This window comes from Canis lupus, chromosome 31 (assembly GCF_003254725.2).
Source record: "Canis lupus dingo isolate Sandy chromosome 31, ASM325472v2, whole genome shotgun sequence".
In the NCBI taxonomy this organism is placed as follows: Eukaryota; Metazoa; Chordata; class Mammalia; order Carnivora; family Canidae; genus Canis; species Canis lupus.
Window position 1 is genome coordinate 8,935,226 of NC_064273.1, and position 22,403 is coordinate 8,957,628.

General features: G+C 37.5%; 1 protein-coding gene across 7 annotated transcripts in view; it reads left to right on the forward strand.

Annotated features, from left to right (window-relative positions):
* Positions 1 to 22,403, forward strand: part of ROBO1 (roundabout guidance receptor 1) — a 1,126,854-nt gene that overhangs the window by 1,089,552 nt on the left and 14,899 nt on the right. For all 7 annotated transcript variants that reach the window (XM_025449655.3, XM_049104797.1, XM_049104795.1 and 4 more), the window contains 5 exons: positions 130 to 237; positions 2,841 to 2,985; positions 6,324 to 6,572; positions 17,203 to 17,609; positions 20,587 to 20,739. In XM_025449655.3, coding sequence (XP_025305440.2) covers positions 130 to 237; positions 2,841 to 2,985; positions 6,324 to 6,572; positions 17,203 to 17,609; positions 20,587 to 20,739 — 1,062 coding nt within the window. The remainder of the gene's footprint in view (positions 1 to 129; positions 238 to 2,840; positions 2,986 to 6,323; positions 6,573 to 17,202; positions 17,610 to 20,586; positions 20,740 to 22,403) is intronic.

Here is a 22,403-nt window from a genome sequence, read left to right on the forward strand (position 1 = left end):
CCTCCTTTACACCTTCCATATATCTTAGCAAGTGATCAACATGGTAACTTAAAAGCTTAATTGCTGGTAAAGGATTAAGGCATCAAAGAGAAAATAAAAGTGTTTTTTTTTTCCATCTGAAATATCTAGATTATCGAGCAAATGACACAGTTCCTCCAACTATCCCATACAACCAATCATATGACCAGAATACAGGAGGATCCTACAACAGTTCAGACCGGGGCAGTAGTACATCTGGTAAGTATGAAGAAACCAAAGAGAAAGTCAGTCTCTCCTTTAGAAAGATGATATATTCCAGAATTACAAATTGAATGCTAATGAACTAATGTACACATATGACATGTGTAAGCCCTTTATATAATTTGAATTTTTTCCAGTTGTGGGTCTTATCTCTGCAATTTGAGAGACAGTCCACTCACTAAACTATTTTATGTTCTGTTAGTAACGAAGATTAAAGATCCTATTCCCCGCCTTGCTAATGAACTTTTACAAAGCCAGAAGTATGGCCTAGACTTTAAAAGGCAGTTGAAACTTCTTTTTTGCCCTTGGCCAAAATAAAAGTAAAAACATTGGGCGTGTAGTTAATCTGCTAAATTTGTTACCATTTGACACAGGCTATAAAAGACATAAAATCTGAGTGCACTTGAGCAGAATCACAAGCCTACGAGACAATAACCTGAGATCTAGAGACAATAGGAACCTGCCTCAGTTTGTAATCTCTCTACTCTCCTTCAGTTCTTGTCCTAAACCTCATGAAGTAACCTCCCAATGTGAGTTTGTAAGTGCCTTCGAATCCACAATGAGTCCTCTTCCCTGTGGTCTTCATGCTGTTGCAGCTGTTTGCCACCTGTTTTCCTGATAGAGGCTGCAGATGGGAGTTCACTGGTACTTAAGTCCTGTTTTTCTAATTAAAGGCGGTTCATTATTCGAACTAACATGTGGCGAGTCACACCACAATGAGAACAGAACCAATTGATCTTGACTCTGGTATGTTTCTCCAGGAGAGGGTAGAAATATCACCTCTGGATACCTGGATTGAAGTTGTTACTTGGTGCTTTCAGCCAGTGTCTCTACTCCTTCTGTATGGAACATGGCATTTGCATTTTATCATCTTCCCTTGACTAAGGCATGCTGATTTGGCATTTTCAAGCTTACATTTTATACTGATTGAAACTATTCCTATTGGAATTAAAGGAGTTTAGAAAAGGCTCTTTACCTTTTTAGATCTTTTCTTATTCTACTATATGTTGTTTGATTTTTTTTTTTTTAACCATGAAACTCTTACTAAGGACTTTTGTTTTAAGTAAGGAAACCCTGAAGTTACAGGAATTCTTTTAAAGATCTACTCTTGGGAAAACTATAAAAAATATGTTAATGTTTGATATGCCATTTCGTCTTTGAATTCTGAGCCACTTAGAAAATCGTATCTTAACGTGGAAAATGAGTCTATGGTTCTTGTGATTAAAATGATTCTGTATTATTAATTTTAAATTGACTTTTCCATTCCCCAGCTTAGAGACCTAGATCTTGATGTTCTGCTATTTATTATTTGGCATCCTGTGAAAAAAGATATAAAAATGTATAGTCTAGGGTTAATTAGGAGAAAGAATGAAGCAAGCAAATGATGTGTAGCAGAGATTTGTAATGTTAGGCCTCTTGGGACAGATGGAGTTGTTAGATCTCTGCCAAGAAATCAAGAGAAAGTATGGCCAGGTGCATTATAATTGCAGAGCCTTTCCAATATAGGACAACTGAGTAAAGGAAGAAAAAATGGAGACATACAGGTAGAGGCCTGAGAATCATAATTTATTACTAATAGCCAGTCCCTTGGCCCATGTTTGGTGTAGTAACATACCAGTTCAAGAACATTTGGCTTAACAAACACTGGGATTGGGGTGAAAATTCATAAGTGCCTTAAAAAATGAATAAATAAAGGGACATTGAATATACCAAGACCTGTTTCATGCACCAGGTACTTTGGAGCTGTTTCAGAGAGGTTAAAAATAAAAAGACCTATAATTTCCATAAGAATCTAAAATGTATCATATTGGAGGAGGGCAATAAAGGTTGTTTTATCCCCAAATATCTTTTGACCCCAAATTATTTAAAAATGACTACCCTAAAATGTGCAGTTACCTATGTTTAAAGAATATGCCAAATCTAAATCCGAACATTATGGCACTTGAATAATTGGGTTATTTCCAACTACAAAAAATGTTCAAGCAACATCATTTTACAATAAGCCATAATTTTATAGAAACTGGGATTAAAAACACTTCTATCCCTTTTAGAAAATAATTTCTCTGCTTCTTTTGTTGTTAGTTATATTAGTTCTTCCAGCAATAATTTTCATCTGCACCTGCCTTTCTGATGAAAACTAGTAATTTCATTGTGCCTAAAACATTTCAATGGACAAGTACAAATTATATATATTCAGTGATTTAATGCAACAGTGAAACTCTAATAGATCGTATCTGTATCATATTGTATTTTAGGTTCCAGCAATTAAATAATAGAAAGGCACTTCAGAAAATATGTCTACAGCTCATTTGTTTTAGGTGATAATCCATAATGCAATTAATTGCTGTAAGAAGATCACTATTAATGATATGACTTGTAAAATTCATTTGCGGTTTTATTGCTTTTTCACTATTTATTTTGGAGTTAAACTTGGGCAATACGTTGCATCTTCTATTGTACAAAGTTCTGTTAAGATTAATGAAGAAAAGTGTATTTATCTGCTTATGCATATATGAATTATACAATCATAGTTACAGGAAATAAATCACCTGTGGATAACAGGAAAATCTTAAGAGACTTGGATTTTATTTATTTTCAAGGGAGTCAAGGGCACAAGAAAGGGGCACGGACACCCAAAGTACCAAAACAAGGTGGCATGAACTGGGCAGACCTGCTTCCTCCTCCCCCAGCGCATCCTCCTCCTCATAGCAATAGTGAAGAGTACAATATTTCTGTAGATGAAAGGTAAGAAGAATTTCATAACAGATGTAAGTGGAATAGTATGTTTCCTTAAACCCATATTAAGTAGTCATTAAACTAGATCACCAAGTGGGGAGACATTCCTAAGGTCTATAAACATTTGTCTCTGAAAAAAACCAGTATTGCTCTGTCAGAAGGACTTGAAAAACATCCTCAGCACTGCTAAAAAAAAAAAGAAAGAAAGAAAGAAAAAAAGAAAAAAGAATTTGTGCCTTTGAAGCTGCTTTTGGAACTAAGAATTATGAATCATGAACACATACATACACAATTTACTTATATTTTTACATTATCTACATGTAATTGACATATAATCATCAATATATCAATCTATACAAGATCACATATATATCATGATATATAATCATACATATACATGATTTTAGATTCACAAATATCAGAATTTCTGTCGCATATTCTTGTATTTTCATAAAACAAATGTGTGAATTTATACCACAGCTAAGGTATCTTGAAAACTTTTGTTTGGGGACACCTGGGTGGCTCAGTCAGTTAAGTGTCTGCCTTTGGCTCAGGTCATAATCTCAGGGCCCAGGATCAAGCCCTACATCAGGCTCCCTGCTCAGCGGAGACCCTGCTTTTCCCTTTGCCCTTCCCTCAGCGTGTGCTCGCTCTGTCTCTCTCTTTCTCTGTCATTCTTGCTCACTCTCTCAAATAAATAAAATCTTTAAAAATGTTTGAAAAAAAACCTTTTGTTTGTTCTTAGGTATTATCACACTATACTGAAAACTGTGGGACTTTAAACTCACTGACTTGTCTCTCACACGGATTCAAAAGTGTAAATAACCACATGATAGCAATAAGAAAGTTAGGGTATTACACCCTCACTCCACATTCTGTAGAACTGAACATAATACCTTCCAACAAAGCAAAACAGATGCTTCACTGGTATGATCAATGGAGGAGAACTCACTTGACATAGAGAATTAACAACAAGAATATGGAATCCCACCTAAAAAATACAGTCTTTTTTTAGTGACTATTGTAAAAATAAAGATATTGTTTCATTCTCCATAAGTTTCAAGTATGCCAGGAAACAAAGCTCTGTACCTTTGTTTTTCCAGGCATTTAATTAGTGAATACTGAGCCATTACTCCTCAGGGAAACACAGGAAAAGGTTCCTGCAAGTCTCTGGTCACACGTTATTGTCATCTGATCCATGCATAATCTTGTTTTATGTGTGTTTTTGTTTCAGGGCACCTTATGTAGTATGAATTGTTGATTCGTTTACATTGGACTCACAGCTAATAGTGCCTGCCATAGGTCACTCCCGAGCAAATCTATCTAATGTATATATTTTGTCTATTAGGTCATTTTTAAGATTTTTTTAAATTTTTTATTCATTCATGATAGACATAGAGAGAGAAAGAGAGAGAGAGAGAGAGAGGCAGAGACACAGGCAGAGGGAGAAGCAGGCTCCATGCCGGGAGCCCCACAAGGGACCGATCCAGGATCCTGCCCTGGGCCAAAGGCAGGCGCTAAACTGCTGAGCCACCCAGGGATCCCCTATTAGGGCATGTTATAACCTTTTTTGCATTTAAAAACACTAGATCACCATAAAGCACTACACTTGGGGGTTACTTTAAACAGGGAAATTATCAATATAAAGACAAAAATTGAGAATAGTGTGGCACTGGTTAGTCTGAAGAAAGGACACTCGTTTACAATATAAAAGCTCAAACAAAAAGGTAGAGTGACTCAAATTTTTCACGACTGTTAGCTTTAGGGTTACAAATAAATTTTAGCAAGCAAGTAAATTTGTAAGTATAAAATCTGCAAAAATTGAGAATTGACTATATTTTTTAAAAAATTCCTTTTCTAGGTTCTATTTAACAACATTTATGCTATTTTTGCCTGCCAGAAGAGGGATTAAAAGGAAATAAGTGGGTATAGTTTTTTAAAAGCCTACAGGAGATGCAACTGTGGCCCAAAGGGAGAGACTGATTCTAAGTGGGAAGAATGAAAGTTTCATAATATATTGGCTTTAATTCTTGACTTTGACAAATGTTATGGTCCTCAATCAAGAGGAGGGGTTTTATGAACATTGTGACCACACAGAGATGTAGCCTCCCAGAGGACTGGGATGAATCAGTGGGAGGGAAGGAGAGAAGCTGGGAAGCCAAGTATGAGCCAGATTATACAGGTACTTGGATGTCTTGTTTAGGTATTTGTATTTTTTTTTCTAGCCAGTTAGAGAGCCTATTTATTACTTGGCAGCAAACGAATGATCTGAGAGAAGTGCGTATTACAATAAAGTAATTTTGATAGCAATGTGAGGATTCAGAGGAGTAGAATGACTGGAGACAAAAAGATCAGTTAAAAGGTTATTGCAGTAGCACATACAACAGATTTTAGAAAGGTGATGGACTTGAGAGATTTTCAGAGAGGAAACAGAGATGAACCAGGGAAGAGTTCAAGGGAGAGGAGAGAGGAGCAAGTCAAGATGACTATAAGATTCCTAGTTTGAAGGAGTGAACAAATTGCTGTTATTTTGAGACTGGAAACAGAAGAAGTATCAAAGAGAGGTAGTGTGATTTATAAAGTAAAGGAAGATACAAAGAAATCATGTTATATGAGCGTCAAGTTTCCTGAGTTCAGGTGAACAAGACAGGTGGAGAATGAGTGGAAAGAGAGGGGTAACATGAACACAGTTTATATAGTGCAGTAAATTACTGCCATTCAAATCAATAACCATCTGCCCTGCGGTGGGAGGAAAGAGAAAGGCATGAATGTTTCCCAGATCCTTCTATAGCTTCCACACATCTCTAGCAGAGGAGTAGTGGGGCATTTTATTGTTTATTGACTATTTTATTTATTGTGTTTTTTATTCAACATCCTAAATGCAAGCCAACTGCTTCATTTTGTGCTCAACCAAAGAAATAGTGATCTATTATAATTTAAGAGAAAAGGTGGATTTTCAAGAAAGGATTTTCAAGAGTAATTTTTCTCAGGAGTTTAGCATATCATCTCTGGTCATCTGTAGGACCATCCCTACGTCGTCTTTTAGAGGGCTAGACTATATATAACACATGTAGGAAGTACTAAGTTAAACTGCATTAAACAGATTTCTTTATTGCATGACTTCTCAGAGCCTACAATATGCTAATGTAATAACTCAGAGAAAAAATACTACATCTAGTGCTCACAAACCTTTGTGATAGCTATTTTTTTAATGATACCACCTAAACGTGGCTTAGAAAATTCAGATTAAGAAAACCATTCAAAGCCGATACTCCATGAACTAGACAACTAGTTTCTTTGAATAACCTGAAGTAAATTGAAGTAAGTGTGCTTATAATTTGTTTTAGCTATGACCAAGAAATGCCATGTCCCGTGCCACCAGCAAGGATGTATTTGCAACAGAATGAACTAGAAGAGGAGGAAGATGAGCGAGGCCCCACTCCCCCTGTGCGGGGAGCAGCTTCTTCTCCAGCTGCTGTGTCTTATAGCCATCAGTCCACTGCTACTCTGACCCCCTCCCCACAAGAAGAACTCCAGCCCATGTTGCAGGACTGCCCGGAGGAGATTGGCCACATGCAGCACCAACCCGATAGGAGGTACATTGTCACTAGCCTTTTGCTGACAAATGAGATAATTTCCACTCTTAAGTGGCATTTGTAGAATGCTATTATATGAGCTAATTTTCATGTCACGTAGCCTTTTTTCCAGTATCATCATGCAGTAAGCCTCAGTAATTAACATATCAAGTAATACTGTTGACCAGAACATTAGATTAATTGATCCCAGTGAACTTGCAACCATAAAATAATGTGCATTAATACTCACCCACTTATGATAATTGCATTCATAAACACATGGAGATCATGTAGTAAGTATATGAATTGCTACTCCTGTAACATTTTATTGATGACGCCTTGTTTTTGCATTTTAGTTTTCCTTATGTGTGGGTAAGTCACTGCTTTGGTCTGTGGAAAATAGATTTTCTCCTGTCTTTTTAAATTAAGTCTGCAGTATGATTTCTTCCCATAGCTGTTATGTTGCAAAAGAATGAGTTTGGCATATTTATTTCACTTTGATCTCAGGTACCTTAATTTTGGTTGAGATATTAGGTCAGAGTTCTTTCATCCAGTTTACTAAATATGTGTGTGTGTGTGTGTGTGTGTGTGTGTGTGTGTGTGTGTAACCAAAAATTGAGTATTGCCAACCAATACATTTTTGTTATGTACAAATAAATACTTCACTTGTCATTTCTACCACATAAAAGCTGTTATTGCCTCATGTTAGCTCCTCTCTCATTGTTGATGATTTTGTTTGTACTATTTCATTACCACTGACAGATTATATTTCACATATATACATATGCAAAACTTTCTGTATTCTTAATATCATTTGAAACCAAGTATGTTATTTGTCTCGGAAGATTATCCTTCAACTTTCTTGAATGAATAACATATTCTGATTTATACTGCTTGAATCCTGTAGATTAAAATAGAACTTGCAATGTTTATTAATTATTCTATCAGTAAGAGGTCCTTATCAAATTCAAATCATATACTCTTTAAAATGAAGGAGGTAGTTAAGCCTTATTCTGTGGGATGAGGGAGAATTTGGATTGCAATACATTAATCTTTTTTTTTTTTTAAAGATTGTATTTATACATTTAACAGAGAGAAAGAAAGCAGACAAGCAGAGGAAGCTGTAGAGGGAGAGGGAGAAACAGGCTCCCCACTAAGCAGAGCCCGATGCAGGGCTTGATCCCAGGACCCTGGGATCATGACCGGAGCTGAAGGCAGACACTCAACCAACTGAGCCACCCAGGTGCCCCTGCCATATATTTATTTATCTCTAAGAGTGTTAACCCATGAAATTTCATGGAGATTGAGAAAAATAAGGCATCTACTTCTTTTCCCTATTAAGATCACAGACCATCTCAAAAAAAAAAAAAAAAAAGATCACAGACCATCTCTATGGCTCTTATTTGCAGCAAATGAAAGGATAATAGATAATAGTCTCTTATTCCTGAAATAAGTCAGCATTCTCCCTTCGTTGTCTCAGTACCTGTTTCCCCACCATTCCCCTCTATAAAATAAGTGGTACACTGTGGGGCATCTGGGCGGCTCAGTGATTGAGCGTCTGCCTTTGGCTCAGGTTATGATACCGGGGTCCTGGGATCGAGTTCTGCATCAGGCTCCCTGTGGGGAACCTACTTCTCCCTCTGCCTGTGTCTCTGCCTCTCTCTGTGTGGCTCTCATGAATAAATAAAAAAAAAACCTTTTTTAAAAAGTGGTACATAGTGTCTTCTTCCTGGCAGACCCCTTCTTCTGTGTTCCTCAGGTCATCCTTTCCACCTTCCTCAAATCAATCAAAATAAATTCACCTTTATCTATCCTGACTTTCCAGCCTTTTCCTCCTCATTCCATTCTTCTCTCTCTTCACTATTAATCCCACTGCTTATAAAGTTCCCCTTTCTTAGCCCCCCATTCTAGTTATCATGGCCCCCTTCTCCCCTAGTCCTCAGGGCTGTTTAATCAGCTCTCCCTTACTAATTCCCATTCGTGCCTCAGCCCCACTGCATTCTGACCCATACCATTTTGCTTCCATTAGTTTACTGAAAATCACCTCCTAATGATCAATCTAAAGATTTGTCCATCTTTTTCATATGTAAGATTTCTGCAGTGTTGGCAATTTTATAAGTTGTTGTGGGAATAAAATGAGATAACGTATGAAAAAAAATGAGATAATGTATGTAAAGTATCTGAAGTAGGGTAAATATTCAACAAATACGATTTCCTACTCTCCTTACCTTTTTTTTTTTCCTCCTCACCTTTATGCCCTCACCCCACTGTTTAATTTGACAATTACTTATATCCTGATGGATTTCGAATTTATTTAGCGAGGGATGCCTGGGTGGCTCAGCGGTTAAGCATCTGCCTTTACCCCAGGGCGTGACCTGGAATCCGGATTGAGTCCCGCATTGGGCTTCCTGCATGGAGCCTGCTTCTCCCTCTGCCTGTGTCTCTGCCCCCCCGCCCCCCCCGTGTCTCTCATGAATAAAAAATAATAATAAATATTAAAAAAATTTTATTTAGCCAGCTCACCCTTTTTCCTGAGCACCACAATATTATCACTTGACCTTCGCATACTACACTTGTTCAAAACCAGATTCTTCATCTTTGCCCTTGACCTTTCTTTCTTTCTTTTTTTTTTTTTTTTTTTTTTTAAGTTTTATTTATTTATGATAGTCACAGAGAGAGAAAGAGAGGCAGAGACACAGGCAGAGGGAGAAGCAGGCTCCATGCACCGGGAGCCCGACGTGGGATTCGATCCCGGGTCTCCAGGATCGCGCCCTGGGCCAAAGGCAGGCGCCAAACCGCTGCGCCACCCAGGGATCCCTGCCCTTGACCTTTCAAACCTGTTTCATTTCCCCTTGTGTTGGCTATCATGTTTAGAATCCTTAATCCTTATTTATTTTAACAATATATTAAAAATAAAATAGCCAGGGTGCCTGGGTGGCTCAATTGGTTAAGCATCTGACTTCAGCACAGGGCATGATTTCAAGGTCCTGGAATCAAGCCCCACGTGGTGGGGGGGGCACTCAGTGGGGAGTCTGCTTTTCCCTCTACCTGCTTGTGCTCTCACTCTCTTTCCCTGTCTCTTTCGTAAGTGAATAAATAAAATATTTTAAAAATATGTAATAAAATCAGATAGCTAAAAATCATCTTAAAAAGTCATCTTACAATCAGCTGAATTATCCAATTGCTTGATTTCTTCTGGTATCTTCCTTCCATTCCCCAAATTCAATTATTCACAATCCCTTCATTTCTGACTTCAACAGATCTTTTGTTCTGGGTCCTTTGTTTCCATTCCTATAGCTGCAAAGGCAGGCCCTCCACCCCTAGCCCTTGCCATTCTGTCATCCTTGAACTGATCTCCACTTTTCCTCTGTTTCCCCCTTCCTGCCCACCCTCCACATTATCTTTCTTAACACACGAGTCTGGAAATGCTCCCCTTCATAGAGTGAGGTCCTGCCATTCAGCCCAGTGCTTGAGGCCTTTCATGGTCCCTCCCAGTTTATTTACCTCTTCCCTTCCAGTCTCTGCATACACCTTCTTTTCTAATTACTTTGTTTGAAATTCCCTGACTTGGCCTTATATTCACCAACATCTGGTCAGTACTGCCACTTCCTGGCCCAGGGAGGGCTGCTCTGGAACTGGCATGGGGGCACAGGACACTCTAGCCTCTCATGACCTTCCACCACATTTTCTGTGTCCTCCTTAGGAACACGTGTGTTAACAACATGCTGTTTCTTTGATTGCCGGGGCAAGTGCTTCTCATCCTTCCAGGCCCTGTTAAAATGCACTCCCTCTGTGAAAGTCTCATTCGATTGCCTGGCAAAATTCAACCAATTATTTCCTTTTCTCTTCACAATGGTCTTTTCACAGCTCTGCTAAGCACTCTAATCAGTTCTCATGTTGTATTAATGTTTGCTATTGGTATGTCTGTTTCCCTCTTTGAATTAAAAGCCCTTTGAGGGCAGAGCTCACATCTTACTCATGTCATTGAGGTTGCACAAAGCTTACCTCAGTAAGTGTTTGATGAAAGGAATTGGATACCACAGAATTAAGACACCCCTGCTGTTTTAGGGGAGTGAATACTTATATGAACTCAAAATGAATGCGTATAATTGGCAAATGCTCTGGTTACCTGTACTTAAAATCCTGTTTAATTATATACAGCCTTTTTTGAAATGATGATTTTCAGCCTATGAAGGTACTAGAAATTTATTTCCAGGATTGTTGCTGGAAATAACACTGGACACTTATAAGAAGTAAATGAAGTCCCTTAAATAACAACAAAAAAACTATTATTGTTCTTCTATGATGAAGGTATATCCTACATGTTCACTAAAAAAAATATTTGAAAATACAGATAAACAAAATAAAAGTACAAAAGTACCAATGATCCCTGTAGTCAGAAATAGTCACTGTTAAGACCTCAGTAAGGATCTTTTCAGTATATGCTCACATTGCTTTGAATTTGTGATATACCAATAAATTGTAACCTACTCTTTCCACTGAATCGTGTATTTTTCCATGTCAGTAACTTTTTATTTAGATATTTGTGTTGAACAAAAATATATTGTGATTCACTTAATTTCTTAATGTTGGACATTAAAATTATGTCTACATTTTTGATACTATATACAATGCTGTAATTCTTATCTCTAGTTAAGTCTTTCAGTGAAGCCTTTTCTCAAACCTTTGACCTATTCAGATGCCTGGCCCATCAGCAATGGCTTCTGTTTCTCATCATCCTGCCATGCCCCTAATGATGTACTCATTAAAGATAGATGGCTATTTCTCTACAGATTTCATTCGGAGCGTCAGACTCTTATATCCAAGTACTCGTTTCTGTAGATTTCAGCTGCTTAAATATCACTCAGAACAATACACGTATCTCCAGCCATAAAGGCACTTTCCTACTTCCGACAGCCATTCTCTCTTGCCTGTATTACTGTAATGGTCCATAAGTGGTCTGGTTGCCTTTAGCCTTGCCCCTTCTTCAATCTAATCTTCCTGCTACAGACTGTGCAGAGGCATTTTTCCTAAAATGCAACACTGATCAAGGCTCTCCATTGCTTAAAATCTCTCAATGGCTTCCCATTTCCCTTAGAATAAAGGCAAGATTCCTTAATGTAGCAATCAAGGCCCTTTGTGATCTGACCCCTGCATGCCTTCCCATCCTTATTCATTGCCACTCACCTCTTTCTGTTCATGGTGCTTTCACTCTACGTTTCTTCCAGTTCCTGGAATGGATACTTGATCACCCACCTTGAGATCTTTTCCCCATGCCATCCTATTTTCCTGGAACACCATTATCCCCTCTCTTTTTTTGGAACTAACACTTATGTATCTTTGAGGACCAAGGTGAAGTGATAGATACTCTCTGTAGAATCTTTTTCTGATGTCCCAATTCTGAGATAGGTGCTAATTCTATGTCTTCCTATTAACACCTTAGACATCCTCTGTTTATGGATACTGCATTATCATTGCACACTTGATTGTCTCCTTTACTGGATTATATAAGTCCCTTCAGGCAAGGAACAAATCTATTTTATTTAACTAAATTTCTAACATCATACTTGATCTCCTCTTTCTATGCTGCCCAATAAACTACTTTATTTTTTTTTAAAGATTTTATTTATTTATTCATGAGAGACATACACAGAGAGAGGTAGAGGCACAGGCAGAGGGAGCAGGCTCCATGCAGGGAGCCTGACGTGGGACTTGATCCCGGGTCTCCAGGATCACTCCCTGGGTTGAAGGCAAGCACTCAACCACTGAGCCACCCAGGCATCCCCCAACAAACTACTTTATTTTTATTTTATTTTTTTTTTTAACAAACTAAACAGTTACCTAAAACAACCATTTTCTTTTATTCACAGTTCCATGAATTGCGATTTCGAAAAGGATTCATCTGGGCAGTTAATCTCTGACCCACATCTAGTTTAGTTCATTTGGAAGATTTACTCTTACATTAGTTTCTTTACTCATGTGTCTAATATCTCAATACTCTGTGGTTTCTCTGTCTCCACATCAAGTGTCCTCCTCTAGGGTCTCTTCAATGCCCAGGTTTCTCGTAACATGGGGATTATAGGGTAGTGGCACTTCTTAATGGCAGTAGGTTTCCAGGAAGACAGTAAGAGGAAGTTTCTAGGCCAGTTAAGAGCTACAACTCAGAACTGACACAGTGACCTTTTAGCCACATTCTGTTGGTCAGAGCAGTCATGGGGTCCACTGAGATTCGTATATAACTAAACTCCCTCTCTAGATGGGAGAGTGGCAATTTCTTATCCCAGAAGAGCTTTGGGATGAGAGATATTATCATGGACATCTTTGCAAAATATACTCTGCCATGGCCTGATAAATATTTAGCTTTATTATGTGTGCCTTCAAATCAAATCCTTTTATGACTTTAAGTATAAAGCATTCCTCAAGCTCATTTTTGCTTGTGATCCTGTGGTCTCAGAGCCTAGCTATCTCACCATAATAGGGGCAGAGTAAATGTGTAAAAAATGAATACTTTTTTTACTGTTGTGTTTACTGATTAAGGGCATAAATAAACACTGTGGTTTATATTAATAAGAAAATACTGAGCTAAAACTGTTATATATCTGCAATATTAAACATTTTAGACTTGCTTTAATATGGATATTGAAGTTTTGGCTTTCTAATGAGCTTCAAGATATTCTCTTTTTGTTTAAAACTAGATAAACTAGGTGACCAATGTAACAGGAATCCTTCTTCTCTTTGAACAATAACTGTGAAAATGATATAATTAAACCTATTTGCATATATTGTTTCAAAGTGTCTGGTACTATTGAGTTTCCTACAGTTGACATTTAGCAAAAACTTCTTGAAAAGTAAAAGTAATTTTCATGTATGGGATAGGAAATTAACTGATGTTTTATAAATACAGACAAACTGAATATGGTACACTTGGAAAGAAAAGACAGTAAAAAGCAAGGAAAATGAAATATCTTGTCTGTTTACAAACCAGATGATGGTTAAGTACACAGAGTACTGAAGCTATACTGGTTTCAGAAAAAATCTCTAAGGTATACATTGTTCCCCTTTGTCTTTTGTCTGGCAAATGGTATGTGGTGAACCATACAAATACCTGCTTTCATAAATTAATGGCATTGTTCCTGTCTTCTCTTGAATGTGTTTATGAAGACATCATTTTTGCAGGAGCCTAGAGTGTTGTGATTTGCAGTTGTATACTTGTACATTATTTCAGAAGATGTTGAAACCCCTCAGGGAGAAAAATCTAGAGGGTTGAGGTTCGTTTGTGGCAAGTCCCACTTGAGTGCAGCATCTTGAAATAGCTTTTTGTTTTCAAATAGAATATATTACATATTTCAAACTGTACATGTTTATCACACATTCCCTGGGCTAGCCTTATTTACAGATGGTTTGAATAATTTTTCTCTCTTTCCTCAGCATTTGCACAGGGTGATAGTAGTTAAAAGCCAGTCCTTGTTTAACATGAAGATGTTTTGTTCTACAGAATGTGAATTATCCAAATACAACAATGCTGGCTTCCTTTCATAGTGAAGTTGGCTGCTCTACACCCCTTTATTGATGGTCAGAATAGTCCCCTTTGTGGGAGAAAGTCTTACGTGTGCTTAAAAAAAGAAGTTTCTTGTGGTATTTTGGATGTGCCTGCTGACAAAGACTATAAATTGACTTTTAAGTGTGGTATTTTATTGCAATCCAAATTAAACAAAGGTTTTCCTCCTATGTGTATTACACACTCCGTATTGAAACAATTTTGCATTTTAATCTCTTAAATAACTTCAGCTTTGGCATATTCTTCATATTTCTTCTTTTGCCACACACAGACACATTAGAAAACATCCAGAAATAAAAAATAGTATGTTATATTAAAGAACTGTGGGTATATATATGTATGTATATGTATAAATTATTACAGTACGTTTTATGCGTGTGTACACGTATATATGTGAGTATGTATATATGTGAGTATGTGCATGTGTGTATGTAATAACACCATTCCTAGAAGAAAGGTCATGACCTGGGAAATGAAATGTGTGATTAAATTCTACATTTGTGGGCAGCCCAGGTGGCTCAGCAGTTTAGCGCTGCCTTCAGCCCAGGGAGTGATCCTGGAGTTGTGGGATGGAGTCCCACGTCAGACTCCCTGCATAGAACCTACTTCTCCCTCTGCCTGTGTCTCTGCCTCTCTCTCTCTCTCTCTCAACTCTCTCATGAATGAATGAATAAATAAATAAATAAATAAATAAATAAATAAATAAATAAATTCTACATTTGATACCTACTAGTTGTGGCAACTTTGTCAGGGTCCTTAATTTCTCTGAATTTCAGTTTCTTCATCTGCAGAATGATAATACAAGCAGTACTTTCGAAAGCTGCTGTAAGAATCAAATGAGTTTTCACATTGTAAAATATACTTAATTACAAAGTAGGTGCACAATAAATTAGTTATAGCATTTTAATAATCATTTATTTTTAATGCTTTCCATTTGTGTTAACAAAATGTGTTTATGGAAAGGTCTCAATTCACTGAATTAAAAAGCACAAAACTTCTTCCTTTGAGCCACTGGCATCTCACCCTCAAAACTCTATTGCTATATCGAACTTCCCTCTTCTTCTCTATGGCAGGTCCCTTAGTTAGATTTTGACCAGATTCTCTATGGTTGTGTTTGTATGCTTTCTTTTAATTTAAGGCTCAATCCTAATAATTTGTTATTCTAATTCCAATATAGTTAACATACAGTGCAATATGAGTTTTGGGTGTACAATATAGTGACTCAACACCTGGTGCTCATCACAAGTGCACTCCTTAATCCCCATCACCCATCCTCCTCCCACCTCCTCACTGGTAACCATTAGTTTGTTCTCTATAGTTGTCTTTTTCTTTTTGAAACTTTTTTCACCCTTTAATTGCTTGTTTTGTTTCATAAATTCCAATTCTGTTCATTTTAAAACTAAAATAGTGTACTTCCGGACATCCTTTGCAGATTGTCCCTGCCTGTGGCTATCGTGGCATGAAGTAAGAGGGCATTCCCTGCTCTTAACCACTTTTGTCCTCTTCCCTCTTCCGGGTGCATTTTCCTAAGTGCTAAGGCATGGCAAGCTAGATGAGGATCCAGGCTTCTCCTTGGGGAGCCTCAATGACTCTTCTATCTCATGTTGCTCTGTGAGTATTATAAGGATGGTGAGGGAGATGGGCTGGCAGTCAGTCCTGGGCAGCATCTCTAAGCATTTGTAGTCCTTGAACAATTTAACCACATCTTCAGGTGGATTACCAGTCAATGGCATTCATGCTGTAGCTTTTCCTAGCCTCCTAAACCATGGAGGTGACCAGCTGACACCAGAACCTGATCTCACTACCATCTAGTGCTGCCCTCAGGTTGGCAGGCTTGTGTAGAATCTATCCTCCTTACGTCTCAAAGGCACGGAATTTCAAGAGGTGTTGTTAGGACTCTTCCAAATGGCATTCCTCCTATATCATCTCTTTAATCTTGCTTAGAGAGGCATTGGGACTGTTGATCAGGTCACTGACAGAGCAGTCCTTCAACTAGAAATCACTGTACGTCTTCCTTTTTGTCAGACACTTTCCTAAAATAGGAAAATGCTCTTGGCATTCTCCCACCATGGGAATAACTTCTTTCCACAAACCTCACTTTACACGGAAGTCAAAACACTCTCTTCGTCATCTTATACTCACTGTGGGTTACAGTGTCAGACAGTAGTAGGACTGCTGTTGGCCCTTGTAATCCTCTAGATCTGTAGAGAGATAATTGGAAGTAGTTAATAGTAACTGTGAACTTCCACTGCAGAATACGACTCACATTGTCCTCAGCTGTGGTCCTTAATTCATTTCAAGATAACCAGGAAAATACCTGTAAGCATTTTATTTAACAGGTGGGATAATAGTAAAAGTGATAGGCTTCGAAATAGCTAATAACCTTTGGGGAATAATTCAGAGAAAAAATGCTTGACTCCCATAGCCTTTTATTTTATTTTATTTATTTATTTTTTTTTTTATTTATGATAGTCACAGAGAGAGAGAGAGAGGCAGAGACACAGGCAGAGGGAGAAGCAGGCTCCATGCACCGGGAGCCTGATGTGGGATTCGATCCCGGGTCTCCAGGATCACGCCCTGGGCCAAAGGCAGGCGCCAAACCGCTGCGCCACCCAGGGATCCCTAGCCTTTTATTTTAATAGAATAAAATCCAAAGGAAACTGTGTCATATGCTGAATATATCATTGTTCCATCTTATGAAATTCTGCTCTCTGTAGTCACTATGAATGAGTCCATTTGCTTGGAATGGTAAGGGTGGAAATGACATAAAGAGAAAAAAAAAAGTGTTTATGGAGCATCTGTTCCAGAACTGGTATCTGTTGTCTTTGATAATAATAATCTATTGTTCATATTCAGTAAGCTTTAAGACATAGGCATATGTTTCCAAAGTATATATTACTTCTCCTTTTTTAATTGAATATAATCCAAATGATAAAACATAAAGAGACTTATAGGTAGCTAAGCCCAGCTTGGTTAAATTAGCTGCACAGAGGCAAAGATCAAATCAGTGTATTCATGAATTTCTTGGTTAACGCATTTTGTATGTGTCCTACTAATGAGCTGAGCCAAACCTGTTGATCCATCTTCCTGCAGACGGCAGCCTGTGAGTCCTCCTCCACCACCAAGACCGATTTCCCCACCACATACCTATGGCTACATTTCAGGACCTCTTGTCTCAGATATGGATACAGATGCACCAGAAGAGGAAGAAGATGAAGCAGACATGGAAGTGGCCAAGATGCAGACCAGACGGCTTTTGTTACGTGGCCTTGAGCAGACCCCTGCCTCCAGTGTGGGGGACCTTGAAAGCTCTGTCACTGGGTCCATGATCAATGGCTGGGGCTCAGCCTCAGAGGAGGACAACATTTCCAGTGGACGCTCCAGTGTGAGTTCTTCTGATGGCTCCTTCTTCACTGATGCTGATTTTGCCCAGGCAGTGGCAGCAGCTGCAGAATATGCTGGTCTTAAAGTGGCACGTCGTCAGATGCAGGATGCTGCTGGTAAGTTGTGTACTTGTTGCCAAGCTGGAAAAGAAGACTCCATGTGTATATATCAGTTGATGATTATCACCTCGGATCTCTTGTCCAGGGTGAAATGCAGCTATTATTAACTGTCTTCTATTTGCTGCCTGAGGAATCCAGAGTCCAAGCATATGACATAGTGTAGTTATTCCCTTTTTCTGGACATGGCTTTTCAAATCTTCTAGTTTATTTTTAGTTAATAAATCCTGTGTGATGTGAGTGAAGCTCCTTGGGAAGTCTTCAGTTTTTTACGAAAGTTATAGCAGATATGTGTACAGTTTCTTTAGGTTGCTTATAGTCCAGTGAGGTTTGTGTTATAATATTTTTTTAAAGCATAGAAAGTAACCAAGATAAAATTCATTGTGATAGTTTTCTTATCCTATTTAATTAGAAATTCTCTAAGAGAAATAAATATTCCAATACTCAACCATTGAAAAATGAGCTATTTCTCCTTAACCCCCATTTTCTTCATGTCCTCTCAATGAAAATATTAATTTAATTGGGAAGATAGAAAGATGTGTGTAATATGCATACATTTTCAAGCATAGATGCCTCATATTTAAAGTAAACATTTTTAATCTAATAATTTGAAAATGCATATATATTTTTTTCATTTTCCCTTTTCATTACCAATACCCTGTTTTCATACATCTATTCTTATGTTTTGGGTTTTTTTTTTAAAGATTTCATTTATTTATTTGAGAGAGAGCATATGTGGCGGGAGGAGCAGAGGGAGAAACAGGCTCCCCGCAGAGGATGCGGGATTTGATCCCAGGATCACAACCCAAGCCCAAGGCAGACAGTCAACCTACTGAACCACCCAGGCACTCCTCTGCTCTTATGTTTGAGCCCATTTTTATTTATCGCCTATTCCCAACCTTGTTAAAGAGTAAATAGTATGAAAAAGGAAACAATTTAAGTCAACATGACATTGATTTCTGTGGGATGGAATATATACACGTGTATACATATCATACATTCATATATACATTGTGTGTATGTGTGTATTTCTGATAACCAAAAGAATACATATAGTAGAGTAAAATAATGCGGCCAACAAAACATGTATTTCTGAGAAATTAAAGACTATCACAACATATCAGTAGTTGCTATCTTGTTTTGGTGTTTTATTTTTCTTAGTTTAATAACTATCACATTGGTACTTTTCCCTATTCTCTTCAGATCCTGGATTGGTTATTGTTTTTTATCATTTGCAGAATGTATTCAGAGAAAATAAGGATATTTATGTATGTTATTTATCAAGAACACTTTATAGGAAAAAAGAAGTCTAATACTCCTCGACCTTTTATTGTAGAACAAATATTTATTTTGGCTAGGCCGATATTTAATGAAATTCAACCAAATTCCTTTTTTTCCTCTCAGTAGCTACTGAATGTAACAAAATAACCATCCAAACCTACCTTTCTTAATAATGTCCAACTGTGTACATAGCTTTAATTTCTCCTTATTTTTTAATCATCAAAAAAATAAGAAAGTGAAATTAAGCATCTCAAACTACTGCTTTCAGGTTACATTAAGGGTGTGTTTCAGTTCATTAAGTCAACAAAACATAGAAATAATGTTGAAAATTCATCTGTAAATGACCTTATGCCTCAGGGTATATGAACGGTAGATGGCATTACACAATAGAATGAATAATGTTCTCGGTCTCAACCCTCATTCTCTCTTTTCATGGATATGTAACTTTAATTGTAATAGTCTCCATCATGGCTAAGGAGAGTTTGGTTTAATATTTTATTGTATTGTAATTTAATGGTATTTCTCGTTTTCGTTTGGCTCATAATTATAACAAACTAAACATGCATTGGCCTCTGCCTATTAAAATGTTCTTCTCGAGAAAGGGTGCTGCTGATCATACGACTTGAAGTTAATATGAATGAATAATCCAGTCAAATTGCTTCTCACTTGGCCGTGTTAATGTATATTATTTAATATGCTTCAGTTAGCATTTCTGAATATGTTGATTCCACCGTATATGTCTTCTCCTGTTTATAGCCAAAAAACATGTTGTGTAGTTCTGTTGGAAGTTTCTAACAGTACAACCAAAAGTTCCAGCTTTGTGTATCTGGAATTTCTAGAAACCAAAATAATGAAAGTCAAGTAAAGGGTCAGGAATTCCCTTGCCATTATGTTAAGTATTTTGTGCCCTTGTAATACAACATGTCTGTAAGACAGCCAGAAAATTGGAGAGCTCTGAGATGTACCGTGTCTAATTAGCTCAATCAGTTATCACTGGTACCTGCAAATATCGTCCCTCCAAAATGAAAAATGCAAATTTCCTCTGCTACCACCAAAAAAGGTAGAAGTCTCTGGAGGGGTCTCTTTAACCAGAATTAGCAAGTAAACATCTAGTGAAAGGAAAGGGGTATAAGTAATTGTGGACGGGTCTAAATATGTTAGCTAGCTTTCAGGCCTCCTGAAGAGTAAATGCCTCAGCATATATTAAGATATTAGGTGTCTGCCTTCAAAGAATAGCATAAAAATATATTTAATTTAAATAAGGGGCGTAGTTAGTACTGTTCATTTTTAGAGCCTGAATTTCTTAAGGACTGGCAATTCCCTTGAAAAAACAACATATATTGAATATATAGTGCAAAAATCTAATCAATAATTTTGTTTACAAACAACATTCTAGTGAAGTTAGATGCAAAAGTAATTGGGTTATTTTTCCTTAACAAGTGATGTCAAGAACTTTAACAGAATAAAAATACCGTGGTTAAGAAAGGAAAAGAGCTGGAAAAAGCTTTCAGCATTTTTTTTCCAGTGGGTGTGTCAGGCAGAATGACAAAAATCCTATTATTTGCTAGAATAGTTTATTTAAAGCTATTTTTAGGAAATTAGGGATGCCTCTAGTTCTAATGTTTTCTTTTAATTATTTAATGTTATAATTAAAATTCATTGATGAGTTTGGCTCTGAATTTTTATTTTCACTCAGGTCGCCGACATTTTCATGCATCCCAGTGCCCTCGACCCACAAGTCCTGTCTCTACAGACAGCAACATGAGTGCTGCTGTAATGCAGAAGGCCAGACCAGCCAAGAAGCAAAAACACCAGCCAGGACATCTGCGCAGAGAAGTCTACACAGATGGTAAGTCCATTGAAACGCATAAAAACATCTATGAATCTCTCCTATTTACCCTGGCGCTCTATGACTAGACAATGCATCCACTGGCATTAGAAATTACATTAAAAATTCATTAACAGTAAGCCTCCTATTACTTAGAGCAATGATCGACTTTCATATCTTGTCAAGCATCTTCGGTACTTCTAATAAGATGGTTATTTAAGAAACTAAAAAGTGTATATTTTTAATATTTTTAAAAGGTTATTTTGTTGTTGCAAGCACATAGACATTACTGTAGTTGAAGTAATGACAGACAATTCACCTGCATCCCATTCACAGATAAACCTTCCAGAGTGTCTTCTTTTTTTTTGTTTCCTTTTGGAATTTTGCATTCAAAGAGAAGATAATACATTTGCTTGAATATTCATCCTAACTGTAGTGGTGGTACAGTTATTCTGTGCACCGGAAGGCAAAGCAAATCGTCTTCCTTCATGCCTTCACATACAATATCTACTCTCACTGAAAAGGGAATGCTTGTATTCTCAAGGGAGCACAGGAGAATAATGCAAACATTGTGATGTTGTCTAGAGAAGGCCTTTAATGAAAGTGCCTCAGGTGGCCCAGCATTTATTAAACCGCCACCTTCTCGTTTTATAAACAACCCCAAGGGCTTTGTTGGAAATTCATGTAAGATAAATTTCTCGTAGACTCACCCATCTTGTCAAGTTTGCTAAATTTGCTAAAGGGGTGGGGGAAGAAGGGTGTCACAGACATTGTCCCTCACCTCCTGGTCCTCTCCAACCACAATCTGATTAGGACTTTCATTACCAGTCAGCAATTTTTCAAAAAGGGCATCATTTGCCATTATCATATGAAAGCCTAATATTATAGATCCTTATCCAAGGTTACAAGGAGGGTTTTCTGAGGCACTTCTCCCTGTGATTCCTGCCACTTGACAGAAAAATTTAATACAAAGCTCACAGCATGATGAGCACAAGTAATTTTGCCATGAGTGGCTGTCCATGCTATTATCTGTACTTTATTCAGAGTATTTTCTCTCACTTGCATCCATCTGATATTAGACTGCATTAAATACTGGCATGACGCAGCGCACCTGGGCCTCCTGGCTTCTGCCCAGGACTCTTTTGTCAGTGAAACTAAGCTGTCAGAATATTATCTGATTTTGAAGGGTTATTACAGTGGCTTTGTGCATGTTTGCTTCTGTGAAGGGACAAACACTAGGTGTAAATCCCCAAACTCCATCGGCAGTTTTACATTTATGGGACCCTGCAATGGCATTTTACAAGTTTTATAGCTGTCCTATCAGGTTTTATTATCTCGAAGAGAGTGCTCCTAACTGAAAAATGGGTCAAACATCAAACCTCCATGTAAACACATCTAGGTTGAATACAGAAAAGAGAAAATCTGGCCTAAAGATCGGTGTAGCTCTTTCCCGCTCTTATTTATACTTGTCTTGAGGGACTTCTCGCACTGAGTGATGCTTCTCCAAAGTGCTTTAAATAATGTAAATATGCCAAGTTAAAAGACATGGTATCACAGGTATAAATTGTGCTATGCTTAAAAATTGTAATCTCTATTTACTGCACCACATTCTATAGTACTTTGTTCAGTGTATTTAATAATTAAATTCTAACTAATCCCTGCATAGTAACTATTAAAATGGGTGA